Source organism: Phocoena sinus, chromosome 14, assembly GCF_008692025.1.
Source record: "Phocoena sinus isolate mPhoSin1 chromosome 14, mPhoSin1.pri, whole genome shotgun sequence".
In the NCBI taxonomy this organism is placed as follows: domain Eukaryota; kingdom Metazoa; phylum Chordata; class Mammalia; order Artiodactyla; family Phocoenidae; genus Phocoena; species Phocoena sinus.
In genome coordinates, this window is record NC_045776.1 from 17,146,979 (window position 1) to 17,168,733 (window position 21,755).

Consider the following 21,755-nt stretch of genomic DNA (forward strand, 5'->3'; position numbering starts at 1 on the left):
CTGCAGCTCTAGAACCTAGGACAGTTCTAGAACCTAGGATAGACACGTGCCCAATAACTGGATGATCATCTACTTGACTGAGTCTCGTATCTGTGTATACAGTCCTGACCTGCATTCCAGTCTCGTCCCTCTAATGCATCTCTTGGATGTGCCATCTTCTTAAACCTAACTTGTTCAAAACTGAACACATCATCTTCTTTCCTCCTACAAATTGGTTCTTTTAAATGTTTCCCAACCATTTCGTCACTCCCAAGGGCCTCATCCTTTTCAACCTGTAAATCAGCCTTGAATCTTCTTCCTCCTTTACCTAGGCTTACATCATGAACACCCCATTTGGCTGACACTGCCCTGCCTGCAGCTCTGGTAGGGAAGCAGTTCGAGGCTGTGCTCTGTGTCACTAACTGGAGCAGAAGTGGGTCCACACCATCCACTGGCTGGTTGCCCCTATGGTGACCAAGGAGAAAGGCTCTCAGTTCCCTTGGTAACGTGGAGGGAGAACATGGGGAACATTGACTGGAAGAGACTGAGGAACTACCAGAGTGACTTTGGCATGCCAACTTGCATGGACACTGAATGGCTTTCTAGGTTTGGTTCTATGTCCTGTGAATCCTTTATAGACATTCCATTTTCTTAAGATCTGCTGGCATGAACTTCTGTTCTGGTAATACCCATAATCAATTATATCAGTGTTAGTGATAGTATTTCTTCCTTTGAAAATTGTATATTTTTTTCAATTTGCCTCTTCCTTTCTTTTTGTACACCTAACCAAATTCCTAACCATCTCCTACCTGAACCAGGTAATCACTTTCTAGTAGGTGTACTTGAACCTTCTTGTCTCCTTCAACTCATCTTATTTGCTGTTGCTTCTGCCTAGACTTCCTACTTCAGTGTAAACACATGGGGAGCTTATGCTTGTCCCCTTTGGAAATCTTTCTCAAGATTAAGGAGAACGAACAGTCCCGGGGATTGAGTAAAAGAACGGGTCTGGAATCAGCCTGCCCGGACTTGAATCCAGAGGCCAGTTAACTAACTTGGTGACCTGGGAAAAGCTATTTAACTTCTCCACGCCCTCAGTCTCCTCACTCAAATGAGAAAGAGTGATACATATGTCATAGGGCTATTGAAGGGATTAAATGAGTTAATTATGTAACGCACCAAGCTCTGTGCTGGGCTACAGTAAATATCAAGATATCTTGGCTTTGTTATTGGCATCGTCCTCTGAGAAAGCATCCCCAGTTTCCTGTTCATATCCCCACTCTCTACCAAAGAGTTAGAATTAGGGCACTTGTTTTCTCTGTTCTCATCAATGATATATTTTTCCCATTATTTTATAGGCTAGCAATCTTATGCATTCTGCATTTCACGATGGTCATTACATTGAAATTTGGCTAACTATGCACCTTCTACCTAATACCTCAGAATGGCGTGAGATTCTTGGCTGGTACCTGGAATAGGCACTTTGGCAAACTCCCCAACCCTCATCTCTTGCTCAAGAACAATTCTCGATGAGTCTAATCTCACTATGGTGATTTCATTCTCTTGCCACATTTGCTTTGCTCTGGCCAATAGGATATGAAAGGAAGTGTCTGGAGAGTTTCTGAGAAAGATTACCTCTGTTTTAAAATGAGACCTGAGGGAAAAGCAGTCACTCTTCTTCCCCTGGACATTGTCATGTTTGTCATGAGGTTTGGAATTTGGAATGGTGGCAGCCACCTTGTGACCGTGAGGGGAGATAGCTGAGGACAAATCTAACACTGGGGATGATAAGGTAGAAAGTCAGAAGGAACCGGGTCCTTGAGGATATTGCAAGGAATTGATTTAACTGATCTTGCCGCTTCCCTTTACCAGGACCTCTGGCTATATGTGAAATAAATCTTCTTTACTGTTTAAACCAGTTGAGTCTGGGCTTAATTTGACCAAAAGGCATCTTAACTGACATAATATGCCATGCCAACAATTGTTTAAACTCTGATGTTTATTTTTTTAAAAAATCTGGTCCCTCCTCTGATGTCCCTGGGTACCTCCTAAAGAGAGACTTTTGAAGTCTTAAGAGAGGCAGTAGTGCTAGATGAGGCCAGTGTTTCATTACCCATGGGAGGAGATGAAGGAAAGACTGAAAGAGAGAAAGGAAAATAAAGGGGAGTGGGGAGAAGAGAGTGAAGTGGCTCTGAACAGCTCCTTGCCCCCACCCAACCTATATGAAGGACAGAAGCTCCCCAAAGTTTCTTTCTTTTTTTTTTTTTTTGTGGTACGCGGGCCTCTCACTGTTGTGGCCTCTCCTGTGGTGGAGCACAGGCTCCGGACACGCAGGCTCAGCGGCCATGACTCACGGGCCCAGCCGCTCCGCGGCATGTGGGATCTTCCCAGACCGGGGCACGAACCTGTGTCCCCTGCATCGGCAGGCGGACTCTCAACCACTGCGCCACCAGGGAAGCCCCCCAAAGTTTCTTATAAGGACCCCCAGGGGCATAGCCCAACACCTCCCCTACATGTGGACTCAGCTCTTCCTTTCTGGCTAGTTAGCTCTTGTCAGTAACCTGCCAAAATAACATAAAGCGTCAGGTTAATTTCCCCCTTACTTTCACTTAAAGAATTTTATGCTCCTAATACATTCCTCCAAAGCTCTTTGAGCTCATCTGAATAGCAGGCCCTTTACCCACTCTTATTAATGAGAACATACTCTGTGCCCAAGTTCCATGCTCTGGGGATCTAGTGGCGAACGACACGCACAAGGTCCCACTCTCATGGTGCTAATACTGTGGGAGCATATGGTGCTAAGTGCGATGTAGAAACTGTAAGAGGAGATGTGATCAAGGGTGTGAGTTTAAGCTGATGCCTAGAGTAGAGCAAAGAGCCAGCCAGGCGTTCCAGGAATAAGGAAACAGCAAGTGCCAATGGGCCAGGGGTCAGACTTAGCTTGGCTTGTTTGCGGAACGGAAAGGTTGGTGTGGTTGGGAACGTGGTGAGGGTGAGGTTGGGCACCAGATCCGTAGGCCCCTGTAGCATGTGGAGTTGGACTTTATCCTGGGTGCAGGGGAAGCCCTTGGTGGTCTTAGCAGTGGAGCAGCAGGATTAGGATGTGTCATTTTGGAAGCCATTCCTGTTACCACGTGAGGAATAGTTAACAGGACAGGGACAGGGGTTGAAGCAGGGAAAACGGTTGGGAGCCCAGCACAGTGGTCCAGAGGAGAAGGGTATGGTTGATGAGAGGACTGGGGTCCCTGTGTTCACAGGGCTCATTGTCTGGTTGGGGACATAGATAAACAAAATGGACATTCTGATAGAGCACGTGCTGCAATAGGAAAGCTTACAACCCGGCATCCTGTTGTTCCTCTATTACGCCTCCCGGTTCTGTGGGGACCTGGTTTGTAGGGGACCTAGTTTGGCAAGAGGCCCAGGGGCTGAGCAACTGGAAAGCAAATTTCTCCTTCTAGTAGGGAGGGAAAGAACTCAGCTTCATCAAGCATGTGTGAGGCACATTTCGTGCTTTTTGATGTGCACATGCCTTGACTTTCAAGTGAGATTTTAGGTCTTTTGCAGTAAGTGATGCTTTTTACTTTTTGTAACCTAAGTGGAAGCTGGTATGTGTTAACCGTTCAATAAATACTAGTCAGTGTTTGTCAGTGATTCCTGCACTCAGTCAAGAGATGATAAGAGAGTCTGGACCTTACTAGAAAAGGAACTCAGTCAAGGTCCCAGGAGGAAACAGTAGATAAAACCAAACGAGGCATTTGAAGAGAGTTTAATAAAGATGTGGGCAGGGATTAGGGAGACCAGTAAGGGATGGGGAAGCATCACAGGGCTAACGGCCGTGGGGAGCTCTTACTCCCCTCCTGAAGGGCAGGAGAGCAAGGGGCCACCAGAATCCAGGGAGGGTGGGTGATGAGGAAGCCAGCCTGCAGGAGCCGTGGCCTCCAGTGACCAACTCATGGCAAAACAACTGCCTGACTTCATGCTGTTGCCCAGTCTCTGGTCTCCAGCTGGGGTCTTGCCTTAGCTGAACCTAAAGCCAGAAGGCAAGTGAACCCACAGATGCAGTCCAGATCCAGGCCCGCATCCCTGGGCACGAAGCAGAGTGGATCAGAGTGGAGAGTGGCTGTGGAGGTGCAGACAGAAGACAGCTGACACAGGAAACTTGCCCCTTCCCACTCCACTTCCTTTTGTAGCACCGACTTTAGAAACGGCAGGGACTGTGTTTTGTTAGAATCAGAGTAAAGCCGTCATCCCCATCGTCATCATCATCGTCATTCCCATTTACACAAAAAGGAACCTGAACAGTTCAAGGTAATGCGATGCATCGGGACAGAGCGAGGATAATATCGGAAGCCTTGGGACTCCTGGTTCAGAACTTCCCACCATCGCACCCAGCATCTCCCCAGCCATCCTGCTCTTGTCGCCACGTGGACGTCTCATCGTCATCTTCACAGTTACCCCACCTCGTGCCTGGCAGGTCACCACAGGGTCCCCCGAGTCTGCACACCAGGCAGCTATTCGCGATTTCGTCTTTGTACCACAGGCAGCATCACTCTAGGCCCCTGGGAACTGGGAGCCCAGGAACCGCACCAGGTCCTAATGAAATTCCAAGGCAGGGACGGTAATGACCAAGGAGCTACCTGATCGGAATGGTCTCTCCTCTCAGCAAGCGGGACACGGTGTTCTGTGGCCGTGCCCGCTGCTGGCCAAGGCTGCCTTCCAGGAGAGACTCCTCCCGGGCATGTGCAGGGGGTTGGCCTCAGCGGGCGTGGCTCCATTGGTTTTGAGGTGAAGGGGCTGTTTTCTAGGCTTTCATCCTAAGAACTGTAAAATGGAGACACCGTGGGACTTCACTCAACCCTGTCTGTTAGAAATAGTGACAATTCTTGAATTAAGAATTAAGAGCATTTAGGAGAGTGGCCTAGTAATGACAAATGACAGGCTAATATTTATTGTGTTGATTATGTCAGGCACTATTCTGAGCACTTTTTCATGTGTCATCTAACTGAAGTTTCTCAACTTTGTGCCGGAGGTATGGGCATTATTCGGGTGGTCCATCTGTATTTCCCGGGTCCTTTCATCTGCTCCACTCCTGTGGATGCCTGGCACACCTTCTCCTCTCTCCCTAAGCCTCTGCACCACCTTCCTCATTCCAGCTCTCACCCGATGACTTCTCTGAGAAACTAAAAGCAACCAGAGCAGAGCTTCCGCACCTGCATATCTTCTACCACTGTGTTGCGTCAACACGATACCATCTACCCTCCCTCTCATCCATTCCCCTGGATGAGCTGCAGCCCTGGAACTTGTGCACTAGACTGTCCCTGGCCTCGCCTACTCCAGGGCAGTGGTTCAGCCCTGCTCCTCTCCTGCATGGTCAAAATGTTGCTCTCTGCATGTTCCCTCCCAGCAGCCTGCCAACACACTTTAATTTCTCCTACTTTAAAAAATTCGTCTCTTCACAGATGTAGAGAACAAACGTATGGACCCCAAGGGGGGAAAGCGGCTGGTGGGTGGTGGTGGTGGTGGGATGAATTGGGAGATTGGGGTTGACATGTATACACTAACATGTACAAAATAGATAATTAATAAGAACCTGCTGTATAAAAAAATAAATAAAATTCAAAAATTAAATAAAAGTAAAAAAAAAATTCGTCTCTTGACTCCATTTACTCGTCCAGCTGCCACCCCAATTTTCTGTCCTCTTTTTTTTACTATACATTTATTTATTTTTATTTATTTTTGGCTGCTTGGGTCTTCGTAGCTGCGCAGTCTTTCTCTAGTTGTGGCGAGTGGGGGCTACTCTTTGTTTTGGTGCGAGGGCTTCTTACTGCGGTGGCTTCTTTTGTTGCAGAGCATGTGCTCTAGGCACGTGGGCTTCAGTAGTTGTGGCACGCAGGCTCAGTAGTTGTGGCTCGCGGGCTCTAGAGCGCAGGCTCAGTAGTTGTGGCGCATGGGCTTAGCTGCTCCGCGGCATGTGGGATCTTCCCGGCCCAGGGCTCGAACACGTGTCCGCTGCGTTGGCAGGCAGATTCTTAACAATTGCACCACCAGGGAAGCCCTTCTGTCCTCCTTTATAGCAAGACTCCTTAAAAAGAGTTGTCTATCCTTTTCTTAGAAAACTTCATTGAGGAATGATTGACAAGTATAATTGTATATATTTAAGGTACACAACGTGATGATTTGACATACATATACGCTTGGAATGATTGCCAAGATCAAGATAATTGATATACCTATCAGCTTACATAGTTAACATAGTCAGCTTCCTCCCCCCTCTCTTTGTGGTGAGAATGCTTCAGATCTACTCTCAGCAACTCTCAAGTATACAATACCTTACACTTAACAGTGGTGTTGTATACGTGAAAAAAGTTATATGCTTTGATGTCTCCAGTTCTCCCCAGAACCCACTCTAATCAGGCTTTCCTATTGCTAAATCGAATGGTCCATCTTTAGTCCTAAGCTTACTGGGCCATTATCATCATTTGACACGGACGATCACTCCCTGCTTGGAACACTTTTGTCTCTGGATTCTGGGACTTCATGCTCCTGTGAGTTTTCCTCCTTCCTCACTGATTTTTCTTTCTCGGTTCTTTGCTGGATTCTCCTCATCGTCCTAATCTCTCAACTGCGGGGAACCCCAGAACTCAGAACTCAGACTACTAACTTGTATCTACACTCATTCCCTGGATGGACTAAACCGGTCTCATGACCTTAAATACCTACATGTGCTGACAATGTTCAAATTTACGTTTCCAGCCTGCACCTCCTCCTATATTCCTGGCTTATTTCTCCTCCGTAACACTCATCACCATCTACATATTTTACTTATTTGTTTATTTTCCCACAGTCACATGTAAACTCTGGGAGGGAAGGGATAATTTTTTTTTTTTTTAAACATCTTTATTGGGGGTATAAATTGCTTTACAATGGTGTGTTAGTTTCTGCTTTATAACAAAGTGAATCAGCTATTACATATGTTCCCATATGTCTTCCCTCTTTGCGGGAAGGGATAATTTTTTAGAACTTTGTATTATGAAACATTTCAATTATACAATAAATCCCTTATATCCATCATCCAGCTATGATAATCACCAACTCCTGCTGAATTTTATATCATTTACACCATCCCTCCAACCCCACTGGATTAATTTGAGGCAAATTACAGCCATCATACCATTTAATCTATAAATAGTTCCATATGTATCTCTAAGATATAAGAACACATAAAATACAACTATAGCAATTCCTTAATACTGTTGAATATCTAGTCAGTGTTCAAATTTCTCTAATAGTCTCAAATGACTTTTTAAATTGTGGGAAAAATATACATTACATAAAATTGACCATTTTAATAATTTTGAATTGTGCAGCCTGGTGGTATTAAGTACATTTACATTGTGCAACCATCACCCTCATCCATCTCCAGAACTTTGTCATCATTCCCATCTGAAACTCTGTACCCATTAAACACATAAGTGACTTTTTACTAGTGTGTTTGTTTGTATCAGAACATGTAAGAGCCATAGATTGCATGTGATTATTTCTTTTAAGTTCATAGGTTCCCCCTCCCTCTTTCTCACCCCTCTCACTTGGTAATTTTTGTTGAAGAAACTGGGTGGTTTGTCTTGGATCTTGCTGGTTATATTCCCATCATTGTCATTTAACATGTTCCTCTGTCCCCTGTATTTCTTGCAAGCTGGGAGTTAGACCCAGAGGCTTCTTCAGATTCAGGTTTGGTCTTTGGCTGTTTGACAGGAGTACTTCATTGGTGCTCTGTGTCAGGAGTCACGTGGTGTCCGGTTATCTCTTTTGTGGGGTGTGAGAGGCCATTGACGATCATGCCCAGATTTATGGACTCAGTGGGCATTGTAAGATGGTGATATTTTATCATTTCTTTACTTTCCAGAACATTCCTGTAGAGTGAAACATCCCCGCATCAACTGTTTTTTTTTTTTTTTTTTTTTTGCGGTACGCGGGCCTCTCACTGTTGTGGCCTCTCCTGTTGTGGAGCACAGGCTCCGGACGCGCAGGCTCAGCGGCCATGGCTCACGGGCCCAGCCGCTCCGCGGCATGTGGGATCTTCCCGGACCGGGGCACGAACCCGTGTCCCCTGCATCAGCAGGCAGACTGTCAACCACTGCGCCACCAGGGAAGCCCCCCGCATCAACTCTTGAGTTACCTTGAGATACAGCTCATTTAGGAAAGTTGAATTAAATGCTTGATTTTTTTCAGTTTTCAGAATAATACATCTAGCAGCATCATAATGTAGCCATTTAGAAATACCCATGAGTATGAACTGATGGAGTTTTACAAATGTGATGCGTTTCAATCCATTGCCAGCGTTAGTCTTATTGATGCTGTTCCTCAGCTAGCGGAAGCCCCTTCAGTTTGGGTCCCAAGATCTTTTGACAGGACTTTGGATGGCTGCCTTATTTTCTGGGGTGACAAGATGATCCAGGCTCATCTTGCACATATTCTGACCTGGGATCTTTATCTGTTTTGTTCGTTGCTGTATCCTCAGCATTGTTGTATGTGCCAGAATAGTGTCTGGTGCATAGCAGGTGCAAAATGAATACTTGTTGAATGAATGCATCCATCCCCATTTAATAAGGAAGCAGGCTGAGAGAGTTGGGGCTTGTTCACAGGCGTGCAGCCAGCACATGGGAGAGCAGGGTTTGGACTGAGGGAGTCTGCTTTCTGACTTTGTGTTCTTAACTGCAACACATGGTCACTCACTGGGCCTTAAGATGGGCCAGAATGAAAATACAAATTGGTCAGGAAGGTGTGGCACACATTCATGAATGGTCAGTCCAGAGGGGCTCCTGTTTCCGTGGGCATCCCCCAGCACTGCTCTCTACAGGGACCTCACATTCACTGTGCACCGAAGTGGACACTGATACGTGTGATTTTCTTTGCACTTCGCAGCAACCCTGAGAGCTATAGTATCTGAATTTAACAGACGAGACAGCCGTGGCTCAGGGGGTGAAGTGGCTTTCTCTGGGTCACACAGCCAGAAGGTGGAAAAGCCAGCACTGGAGTCCAGGCCTGATTCAAAGTGGTGGCATGTTCTTCCTGTGCTTTCCTGTTTCCAGCAGACTTTGGGACAGGATATTCATTAGGGCCGTCCCTTAAGGCATATCTTATTAAATGTTTGGAGACATTTAGCCCCTCTGCTGGGAGTCTTATTTCCCCCTATCCCACATGTCAGTGTCCTGCCCATCCTTCAGAGACTGGCTCAGACCCCAGGACCTCTCCGCTCTTCTGTCATCGCCCTGTGGTCCATCACTTCTCTTGCTTCCTGGCTGCTCCAAATCTGAGTTCTGGGTAGCGGAGGGCAGTGGAGATGGAGTGCTCCGGAGAGCAGACTCTGTGCTCGGGCTGGCCCACCGTACCCAGCACAAGGCCAGTGCAGAGCGGTCACTTAGGCACTTGGAATTGTTGTAGAACGTGTAGCTGGTCCTTTGAGTTGAGGGCGATAGTTAATCCTCTCATCTCTTCTTCCCATTCTCAGACACATTCATCCAGGTGACAAAGACATTCCCATCTAAGATTAATGGCTGAACAGAAGCACAGCACCTCAAACAAAATGTAAAGAACAAAAGAGTAATAGACAACGAGGTTGCTTATAGCTGTGGCCTCCAACCTGGATTGTACCAGACAATTGGCTGGAGAAAGAAACATTAGATCTTTTATTTGTATTTAATTTTCAACTCATCCTTCAAAGATGCCTATTTTTGAATACGCTTTATAATGTACGAATATATAGGTACCATTGTATATAATTTATAAGTTTTTAGATACACATATATTAAGAGTGCATCTAACATATTTACTAACAGAGATGAATGATCAAAAAACTTTGGAGACCACTGATTTTTGGAAGTTCCTGGCTGAAACCATCAGGAAAATTCCAGGCTGTCCCTCCTGGAGTAGAGGGGGAAGGAAACATTATTCTAAGGCATCAGTGCTTTGAGCAAATGTTTTTGCAAAATATGCCGATAGTTGGTTTTTCCCAAGGGCCCAAATAGCTGGGTTGGCTTCTCTCTGGAGAGGTGGGTCAGCTTCTGCCTGGACCAACATTAGTGGGAGGTGCCAGCCCTTCCCCACCGGAACTGAACACCTTGGGCCCCTGGAGAGACAACCGGCACAGGTATCGGGGCTGCTGGCTGCCTGCCGCGCGGTTTTGCCACCACACCTCTCCCAGCAGCATCCAGTTCGTAGTTGTTCTTTTGTTGCTCTGCTCAACCCTCTGCCCCACCCTACCCCATTTTTCATCTCTCCAGCTGCCCTAGGTGTTCTCTTTGGCCAGATTTATCTACATACAAATGTTGGGGGGAGGGGTCTGGCCAGGGTATCCTGATCCAACATTGTCCCCTGGGCACTGAATTTTGGGAGGTGGTGTCAGAAATGCCCCCTCCTCACTGGTGCTGGGAAGTATGGTTCTGTGGGTCTAAGGACAGCAACAGGGCGTCCTTTAGAACTAAGGGGGTGCGTGTGTCTGGGTTGAAGGAACTGCCAGGGCTGTGAGCCTGAGAGACGACCAAGTATAAACGCAGGAGTGACAACTGGGGACCAGAAGCAGGCGCTGAGAGCCAGCACAGAGGGTGGGGGGAGGAGTCCTGAGGGACCCCTGCTTCGCTGACTGAGCTACGTGTACCCTCCATGGGAGGTGTCGTATGTGCTGGGGGTACTTAAAGCACAAGAGGAATGCATTTTCCTGGGGTACCAATTTTACTTGAAGAATGAGGGAAAGATTTTTACACTAAAATAAATATGGAAAGAGTATGGAATAAAATACAAAAAGCACATGCATTTTAAAGGTGAAAACAGATTTTTCCTGCAGATCTTTTTATGCCTCTTCCCAGACCCCAGAGGATTTGCCTCCCTGGCATCTGCTTGTGGGAAGCACTGCACCAGAACATCTGCCCGTGGGTCTGTTTGGTGTGAAGGGCCAGAGGCGGAGACAGGCCGTCTTCTGCCCCAGGATGTGAACTCGAGAGGAGCTGCCCTGGCCTCCTACACAGCAGCCCAGGCCGTGAGCAGAGCCTGGGCGTCAGGGTCAGTCTTTGCCAGGGAAACCCGATCCCACCCAGGCGTGTGGTTTCAGTCTCACCTCTCTGCAAGCAGCTCTTGCTTCTTGGTGTCACTTGGCCGGGGAGCTGGAACTAGGGAGAAGTTTCCACTGTGTCAGAGCCAGGGCCTTTTCTAGGGGAGGGAAGAGTTCTTTCTAGACAGGGTCAGGGCTGCTCATTGGGCTGTAGAATCACTGAAGGTCAGAGCAGTGCGGACCTGATAAATCCTCTGCCTAACGCCATTGTCACGTAGGAGCCTCCTGGAGCCCAGGGAAGCAGTTGGCTGGTTAGTGGCAGAGGCAGATTCACAATGCATCTTTCTTTTTAATTAAAACAATGTAGATTGTATTGTGATAAGAACACTTAACATGAGACCTATCCTCTTAACAAAGGTTTAAGTGTACGACCACAGTATTGCTGTCTTTAGGCACAATATTGTACGGTAGGTCTCTAGAACCTATTAATCTGGCATGACCGAAATTTTATGCTCATGGTTAGCAACTCCCCAGTTGTCTCTCCCTCCAGCCTCTGGCAACCAGCATGCCTTTCTTTGTTTCAGTGAGTTTGACTATTTTAGATACCTCATATACGTGGAATCATATAGTATCTGTCCTTCTGTAACTGGCTTATTTCACTTAGCATAATGTCCCTCAAGGTTTCATCCATGTTGTCACTTATTACAGGATTTCCTTCTTTTTAAAGGCTGAACAGTATTCCATTGAATATACATGCCCAGTTTTCTTTATTCATTTGTTGATGGACAGTTAGGCTGTTTCTATATCTTGACATCGTGAATAGCGCTGCTATGGACATGGGAGTGCTAATATCTCTTGAGATCCTGATTTCAATTCTTTTGGATGCATACCAGAAGTGGGATTGCTGGATCTTATGGGAGTTTTTATTTTTAATTTGGGGGGAACCTCCATGCAGTTTTTCCATAATGGCTACACAATTTTGCATTCCCACCCACACTGCACAAGGGTTCTAATCTCTCCTGTAATCCTCCACAGCGCTTTTTGTCTTTTTTTTTTTTTTTTGATAATAGCCATCCTAACAGATGTGAGTGATATCTTCCTGTGGTTTTTATTTACATTTCTGTGATGATTAGTGACATTGAACATCTTTTCATATACCTGTTGTCCATTTGTGTGCCTTTTTTGGAGAAATGTCTGTTCGGGCCCTTAGCCCACTTTTAAATCAAGTTATTAGGTTTTTTTGCTGTTGAGTTATAGGAGTTCTTTATATATTCCGGAAATTAACTCTTTCTCAGATATATGGTTTGCAAACATTTTCTCCCGTTCTGCATGTTGCCTTTCCACTCTTTTGATTATTTCCTTTGCTGTGCAAAAGTTTTTCAGTTAGATGTAATCCCACTTGTCTATTTTTGCTTTTGTTGCTTGTGCCCTTTGTGTCATATCCATGAATTTATTGTTAAGATTAATGTCGTGAAGATCGTCCCCTATATTGTCTTATAGGAGTTTTGTAGTTTCACATCTTACATTTAAGTCTTTAATCTATTTTGAGTTGAGTTTTGTGTATGGTATTAGATAAGGGTCCAATTTCATTATTTTCCATGTGGATATCCAGATATCCCAACATCATTTGTTGAAGAGACTGTCTTTTCCCATTGTGTATTCTTGGCATCGTCATTCCAGGGCTGTTTGCACTTCTCCAAGGCCTTTCATTTGAGAGTAATTAAAGGGTCCATCTGCTCCAACAAGGCAGTGGTCAGAATTTCCTAGAAGAGTCTTTGCTAGAGATTTATCATAACGAAAAGTGACTCATAGAAAAATATATGCACACGGATCTTTATAGCAATGTTATGGAAAAAGTAAAATAGAGACAAATCAAAAGGCAGATTGGTTTTATCCATTATGTAACAACCTTCCAATGTAATAATTTATGTCATTTAAAATATTCTTGGGGAAGAATATGCACCGGCTTAGGGCGTCAGTGATAATAAATACAGGGTCAGTGGAAACAGTGATGTGACCCTCTGGATGCTGGACTGTGGGTGGTTTCTACTTTCTTTAGAATTTTCTGTATTTTTCAAGTTTTCTGCAATGAACATGAATTATATTACTTTCAAATTATTTTACCTTTTAAAATAAAAGGGAAATGTCTCTTTGACTGACTATAGTTACTCCTTAATGAAAGTTGCCAATGTGTTCTATAATTTCTGAGTTCATTGGGTAGCCCACATCTTACCTCTAGTTTGATTTTTCTTTTTGCTGAAAAACACCTGTTAAGTGATTTATGCAGAGAAGGAGCGTGGGTGGTAAAAACGTATTATTCATTTTTTGTACACTTAGGATGTGTTTATCTTGCCCTTACTCTTTCATGGTCATTTAGCAGAGTGCATCTTTTTTGTTACATTTTCCTTCAGCACTTTGAGAGATATTGTCCTGCTGTCTTATGGCATCCATTGCTGCTGTTGAAAAGATTGAGGTCAGTTTAGTGAGCATATTTTTGTAGGTAATCTCTCTCTCTCTCTCTCTTTCTACCTTCATCTCTCTCTTACAGCTTTTACGATTTTGTCTTTAATATCCTATAGTTTCACTATGCTGTGTCTAAGTGGAGATTTCTCTTTGTTTATTCTGCTTGGCAGTTGATATATACTCTCAATTTGAGGATTCATCATCTCTCACCAATTCCTAGCCATGTCTTCTTTGGATATTGCCTTGCCATCGGTTCCTCAGTTCCCTTCTTCTAGAAGTTTGAGCACATGTATACTTGAGTCTTTCAATTTATTCTCTAAGTTTCCTAACTATTTAAAAAATTGTTTAATTGAGGTAAAATTTATATACAGAGAAATGCATAGACATTAAGTGTACAATTTGATAAATGTATGCACCTGTATAACCACAACCCCCATCAGGACTTGGAACATTTCCATCACCAAGAACATTCCCTTATGCCTCCGTCAAGAAATTCCCACCTCTCATAGACACTTGTTCTGATTTTTTCCACCATGTATTAGTTTTCCTGTTCTTGAACTTTTTATAAATGGAATCATGCAGAATACAGTTTTTGTGTGTGGTTTCTTTCACTCAAGATATTTTTGAGATTCAATCATGTTGTATGTACCAGTAGCTCATTCTTATTTATTTATCTATCTATTTATTTTAGTCAGAGTAATACTTCATCATAGAAAAATACCAGAATTTGATAAATCTATTTTCTTGCATCATCTGGGGAGAATGGGGTCCATTCTATTGAGTACTTTTCTCCTTGAATATTAGTCATGTAAAATTAGGAAAAAAGCTATTGAAGTCAACACTGTGTCACTTCCACCTCTCATTTCCTCACTCTCTACCCCCTGTTAGTACCTAATGTTCTTCTCTTACCCAGCTCTTGAGTGTCTCCCCTGATCTCCCCTGTCACCTAGCTGGGGAGAAATATGATTGCATCATTCACTCATATGAAATATTGGGGAATGTGGTAGATAGAATAATGCCTCTCCCCAAATGTCCATATCTTAATCTTCAGACCCTTTGAATCTGTTACTTTATATGGCAGAAATAACTTTGCAGATATAATTCATTTAAGGATTTTGAGATGGGAAGATTATCCTGGATTATGGGGTGAACCCAATGAAATGACAGGAGTCCTCATAAGAGGGAAGTTAGATGGTCAAAGGCAGAGAAGGAGACAAAGGAAGCAGAGTCAGAAAAGGCAATGTGATGATGGAAGCAGAGAGACAGAGACAGAGGCAGAGACAGAGAGACAGAAAGAGACAGAGACAGAGATTGGAAGATGCTACGATGCAGTTTTCAAAACGGAGGATGATGGCCATGAGTCAAGGAATGCAGGCAGCTCTAGAAGCTAAAAATAGCAAGGAACAAATCCCTTCCTAGAGCCCCCAGAAAGAACGCAGCCCTGCTGACCCACTTTAGACTTCTGACCTCTAGAACTGTGAGAATAAGTTTGTGTGGTTTTTAAGCCATGTTTTTGGTAATTTGTTACAGCAGCAAGAGGAAACCGGTACAGGGACAGAAGGTTTGACCTCCCTAGAAATGTTTTGAAATCTAAAGAGACCCAAAGGAGAAGAGTATTACTTAATTCAAATGAATGACTCTGTAATGGTGGGTTTCAGCCACACAGGTGGCCGCCATACCTTACCTACAAGGCCTGCGTCTGGGATGTTCTTCACGCGTTGTAATGCCTACACCTCCTTCATCAATGCCATTGCTTTGGAATATGGCTTTATTTCTCTAAGAAGGCTCCTTCCTTAATGCTATTGAGCTGGGAGGGTCCTAGCACTGGGGTAGGTTTTAATTTATTAGCATCCAGACAGATACAGTGAAGGGAATAGGCTGTGAAACTATGAGAGGTTCTCAGCCTAGAGGCTAGAGGCCTTGTGGGGCCCTGGACACTTCAGAGGGGATGCCAGGTTGGTGGGAAGGAGGCACCCAAGTCCTCAGCTTCATCCGTTGAGGTCTCGCCCTTCAGCCCTACAGGCCTAGTGAGGTCACATAACTCCTCTAACAAAGCGTACAGAGGAATGAGTTGCAGGAAGAAACAAAGGTGATTTTGCTTCCGATTCTTCTGAGACAGCAATATGTCAGCAGCCCCCAGAGAGGCTGAAAGTAAATGAATCAGTGCTAGAAAGTGAAGGATTACCATCCGTGCTGAATGGTGAAAAGGACTCCTGAACAGTATCTTCATTGATTTTTTCTATAATTGACACAGCATCTTGGTTTGCCTTCGGGCTTCAGGAGGAGAAAACGGGGAGCCTGTGTACACAGCTTCCTTGGGTTGGAATTTAATAAAAAAAATTCCCCTGAATGAGCTTCCTTCCCTCCATAATTTCTCTTTCTCTTTGTATCTTCTCTCTACTCTTCCCTTCTTTCTGCTTTCTTCCTTCATTTCTCCTTCCCTTTCCAACCCCCTCCTTGCCAGTTAGCGTCTGCCCCGACCCCCGCATTTCCTTTTGTACAAATAAGCGTTTAGACAATAGGTACCACAGTACGAGTAACCTATTTTTGCTGGATGTGACATGGAGAACCTTAGGAGAAAAAAAATAGTACATTCCATCTTTTGTCTGCTTAAATCTCATTGGGTCAGAAGCTCATTTTCTTGTGGAAAAATCTCTCTCTCAAACATTGCCATATCTGAGCACTGCCACCCTGGGGTAGGATGCAGGAGAAAGTACCTGGGCTCCCTTCAGGGCTCCCAGGGGTCCACTCACAGGAGATGGAAGGATCATCTCCCAGCTGATGGGGCAGGCTCCCCACCCACCACCCAGGCCTCGGTGGGCAGAACCTTGTTCCTGGCTCTGTTACTGGTTATGGATTTTACAAATAGGAAGAGCGGAGGTCAGCCAGATAATTTTCAGGAGAGCTTCCTGAAATGAGTCCCTCCGTAGGGCAAGTCTGGCTCCTAAGCCAGAGGGAAGAGCTGTCAGCAGATTTATCAGCAGCCACCGGGAAGATCCAGGGAAACAGGATCGGGTGCTGGGGAAGGCAGATCATCTGATACCCTCTCTCTGTACCAGACATGCTTGCCTGAGTGTGCTCAGAGGAACGGGAGAGCATTTCAGACATTGTAGCATAAAGATATTCCATCAGGCACCAAACTAGTCTTGGCCCAGAAGAGGTTCAAAAATTATTTAACACGGCTTCCCTGGTGGCGCAGTGGTTGAGAGTCCACCCTGCCCATGCGGGGGACGCGGGTTTGTTGCCCCGGTCCGGGAAGATCCCACATGCCACGGAGCGACTAGGCCTGTGAGCCATGGCCGCTGAGCCTGCGCGTCCGGAGTCTGTGCTCCGCAACGGAGAGGCCACAACAGTGAGAGGCTCGTGTACTGCAAAAAAAAAAAAAAAAAAAATTATTTAACAAAAAGTAAAAATGAACCTGAGGGTTTGTTGTTGCTTTTAAGAGTTGACTACAAATTCGCCTTTGTGAACCATGTTCACTCATGCAACAAATATTTATAAAGTTCCTGCTAAGTGCCAGGCACTGTGCTTCATGTTGTGAGCACAATGGTCAGCAAGAAATCAGAACATCCTCTTTTACAAGAAAATATAAAACTTTCAGTATGCTGGGTGCTATGGAGGAGAGATGGTGGTGGCCACAGGAAGGATAACAGGGGGGACTGACTTGGTCAGGGAGGTCAGGAAACAGCTCCCTGAGGAAGTGGTGACTCGGTGCTGGGAGCAAAAATCTGCAGGAAGAGCAGGAATTAATCAGGGGAAGGGAGTGGAGTGTGTTCTAGGAAAAAAAAGGAAGGCATGTGGGAAGGCCATGAGGCACGGTGGTTTCTAGGAATGGGAAGAAGCCCCACCTGGCTGACCAGTGCTGAAGGTGGAAAATGGTAAGAAACAGAGCTGGAGATTCAGACCAGGGCCCAGGCTGCGGTGAGGATTTCTTTGGTCTTTATCTCAAAAGCATTTGGAGCCCTTGTTAACAGCTTTAATGTGTGTGTGTGTGCGTGCGTGTGCGTGTGCGTGTGTGTGTGTGTGTGTGTGTGTGTGTGTGAAAGAGAGACAGAGAGACAGAGAGAGGGGGTATCATGAGATCTCAGTGGTATTGGCTGGGACTAGGGTGGTGGTGGAGAGGAGTGGATGGAGTCCATAGACTTAGATATTTTTAAGGGAAAATTGGCTGTATTTGGTGATAAGCTGGATGAGAAAGGTGAGCGAGAGGAAAGAGTCAATGACTTCTGGGTTTCTGGCCTGAGCAACCATGTGGACGGATGGATGGCGGTGCCATTGGAAGATGCAGAGATCCACGGAGAAGGAGTGGATTCAGGATGGGCATGCATTTGGTATTAATCCTGTTGGGTTTGAGGTGCCTTTGAAAAATCGAAATGGAGATGTCAGGTTAACGTCCCCACGTTCTCCATGGTTCTTCATGACACTGACAGAGCTACCGCCATACGCAGTTTCATCTGACCCGCCATAATATGCAAGTGGGCAGAGCAAGGTTTATCATCCTCACCCTTAGGCTCAGAAAGGTGAAGTTGTTTGCCTGAGGTCATGCAGCTAGAAATTTGTAGAACTGGGGTCAGTTTAATTCTTTAGACCCCGGTGTGGGTCCCCTCCCACCTTACAACGCTGCTTTCTAGTCCCACCACGTGAGTAACGACGGGCTTCCCGGCACTGTGGCAAACTGCTGGGAGAAGATATTTTGGCAGATGGGTCTTCTGCCAGGTGGCCCCGTAGACTGCCTACAAATGAGGCTGATGCCACAGGACACCCTAAGTGCTAGTGGTAGAAACTGATGGTGTCAAACTGCTATCACAGAACGTTTAGTGTGTAGTCAGGGTTCGAGGTCAAAAGTCACATTCAAGGTTCAAAATTCAACTAAGAGGACTAACATTTATTGTTGACTCATTTATTCTTCACGACCGCTCTGTGATGTGGTGGAGGTGGGTGTCATGATCCCCGTTTTACGGACAAGTAAACTGAGCGACCTTTATATAAGTTACATGTCCAAGGTGGCTCAGCTGGAAAGTGGTCAAGCTGGGACTAAAACTCAGGTCGGTCTGATGGCCAGTCCGTGCTCCTGGAATGAAGCCTCACTGATTCCTCATGGAATGGAATTCCCCATTTAATGATTTGAATCATGAAAAGACTGTTAGGAAAAAAAGTAGCATCGAACATGATTCTAATGTGAACGGTCTGTTGCTTTATGTTATTTTTCCTTGAATACCAAGGGTCACCTCTGTGGTTGTGTGGAATACTAATGACCATTTTTGCCTGATCTTATATAAAAAAATCAAGCTCCAAATAAAGCAATAAAACAATTCTTATGGTGCTGTCTTACCAAGGAGAAATTGGGCTATTCTACTCCCTTTTTCCTTCCTAGCAGCCTGCTTTGAGCTTGGTGCTTCCCTAGGATTTACTAAGGAAGAGTTAGAAGTGGAAAGATTTAGAAGTGGCTTAAGGAACCAGAAGCAGGACAGATATCAGGCACCCGCTTCGAGTGGGGGTAAAGTTTCCCCAGCCTCTTCTGCCTTCCTCTTGGGACTTCCTCTGCCCTTTCCTCTTACCTGAGTGTGTCCCCAGTACCCCCTCCTCCAAGATGTGGAGAGTGTCTTATATCAGTGAGTTGCCACCCCAGCTACACATTAGAATTGTGTGGAGGACTTTAAAAAAAAAAAAACATATGATGGGCGCATCCCAGACCAATGAATTCAGAGCCTTTGGCATTGGGGTGGATGATTCTAATGTCTCACCAGGGCTGAGAACCACTGCCCAAATGTTTGTGCCCAAAAACCTTCTTGGGATTTTGGGGAAGAGCTAGTTAGGAGGTGGGCATAGGAAGAGGAGCTAGTGAAGGCGACTGAGGCTAAGTTTCCGAGAGGTAGAAGGGGATGTAGGTGTGACCGATGATGGAGGAAGGTGTGCCAAGGTCAGGGGTGGTCAGTGATGTCTCAGGAGAGAGACGGAGAGAGCGTAGGGCGACTGGGGAGGAGGGAGCGCTGGTTCCAACCCTTAGGAGTTCAACTGGAGTCATCGTAAGGGTGTGATGGGGGGATGGAAGCCTGCGTGAAGTGACACGGTATCAGGAGCCAAGAAAGCAGGAATGGGGAGGATTTGCTTCTCTTTCAAGCAAGTTGGTGGCAGAAGGAGAAAATTCTTGAAGCAGTAGCATGCTGTGGACAAGGTGAAGGAACTCTTTCTATTAAAATGGAGCACTTGAGCACGTTTATGCGCTGAAGTCAGCACCAGCTAGGAGGGGAAAATGTGAAAGTGATGGACAAAGCTTCTTCGATCTTCCTAGGCCAGGATCTGGTTTATTTTCAATCTTGTTACTTGTCTGTGCCTCAGTTTCCATATCTGTGAAATGGGGACAATAACAATAGCTGCTTCAAAGGGTTGTGGAGAGCAGAGTGCGCCTGGCACATAGTTAGCAGGATATGACACGTGCTTGTTATCGTCCCTCCCCCTCTCCCCCCACCTTCTCCATCATGCTCTTCTGTCTGCTCTTCTGTCCCAGGCCACATCCACCTGGGAGCATGGCGTGGGAAAGTGATGGTGGATGGGTGGCCTGGATGGGTGGTCTGGACGTGCTGCAGAGCACAGGAGGACAATTTAGCTGCCCTGCCTCTAACTCTGGCTTTTTGATGATTTCCTTTAACAGTCTTTAGTAGCCTTGCTAATTTTGTCACAAAAATCTATACTTGGTCCTTGTGGCATATGGTGCAATGACAAAACTCTCAGTGTAGCAAAGTGAGGGGGAAGGCTCACCGCCACGACTTTTCATTAAAAAAGGTGTTTTAAATGTGGTTAATGACACCCCTAGTCCTTGTCTGGCTGTCAGTTCCCGAGTCTGTCCCTGAGTGTGGGGCTGTGGAAAGACCTCAGGGCTGGGCAACAGATGACCTGGTCACAGCCCTTGCCTACCAGCAAGCAGCTGTGTGACCTCCGGCTAGTGGCTTCACGTCTCTGTGTCCATGTGACTTCCTGTAAGGCCACTGGATCTCTGTTCCAATGGCCGACCCCCATTTCTTGACCTTCCGGGGCTACTGCCCACTGCTGCCACCCACCCTGGGATCAGGGGCTTCACATCTGTCCACCGAGGCTGCTCAGCAAGGCCAGTGTTGGCCATGAGAGGAAGCCGTGAGGAAAGGCGGGGCGGGGATTTAAGGAGATTATAGAAGGCCTGGCAGCATCCCCAGTGGACCCCCTTCTCATCAGGGAAATCCATCATTGGTACTTGATTCCTTTTGTGTCAAAGCCAAGGTCTGAGGGAACAAGGCATCCTATTTCAAGTCCTTCCCATCTCAGCAGGGATAAACGTCAGGTGCTTTCCCAAGAGCACCAGGGCCTTGAGGGGAAGGTCTGCTGCGTGGAGAGGGTGTCTGATCACAGAGAGGGGAGAAGGGGGCAAAGGACTCTCAGCTCACAGTGGTTGGGCCAGGGGAGCGTCACGTCTGTCACCTGTGCTGACTGTAACTATCTTTCATTATCATCTGAGTAGTGTCTCCAGTGCTTCAGAGCTGGACAAACTGGGTTTGCGGTCCTGGAACAACTTACGAGCTGAATGACCTTGTACTGCTTCATAAATGCTGCTCTGTGCTTTGGCGTCCATATCCACAGCCTCCCTCATAGTGACAATGACAAACACCTGGGTGGCACTCGCCATGGACTGGGGTCTGTTCAGTCCTCACAACCCCATTGTGTTTCAGCTTGATTACTATCCTCAATTTACAGACCAGACCAGGAGACTGAAGCTCAGAGAGGTCACATGACTTACGGCAAGTCACACAGAGAATCACCGTCCGGGCTGGGATGCAAACCCCGGCAGGCTGGCTCTGGCCTGTGCGCTTGGCTGTTAGGCTTGTTGCCCCCTAAAGTCCCGGCATTGATCTTGCGCCGTCTTCCTCTACCACCCCCTTCCCCTCCACGTTGCTGACATTCACCAACCCTGCAAACATCCCCTTGTTCTTGAAGCCCTTACCTCCTGCTGGCCATCACCCTAGCCGATCTTCCTGCCATAATTCTTGGTAGAGGATCCTTTCTACCTTAGCCCGCCTGCTCCTTGACCTCTCCGCTTCCAATCCATCTCACCCCACCCTACCATCCTCCCAAGTCATACCCTTGACTGTCATTACCAGTCACCAGCCCCTCGTCTCCAGTCATCTTACTCTGTGACCTCACATCTCATCTACTCATTTCACTCCGTCTGTTCCCCAAATCTAAGAAGTAACCCTGACTCAGACCCTGCAGTTGACTGAGCCTCTCCCATCCTCTCTCTGGC

General features: G+C 46.1%; 1 protein-coding gene across 1 annotated transcript in view; it reads right to left on the reverse strand.

The window, feature by feature from the left end:
* The window catches only part of ST8SIA3 (ST8 alpha-N-acetyl-neuraminide alpha-2,8-sialyltransferase 3), a 38,192-nt gene extending 17,052 nt beyond the window's left edge, over positions 1-21,140 (reverse strand). The window contains 1 exon segment of the mRNA XM_032654033.1: positions 21,032-21,140. Within this exon segment, the coding sequence (XP_032509924.1) occupies positions 21,032-21,140 (109 nt within the window).
* Positions 21,141-21,755: the final 615 nt, after the last annotated feature.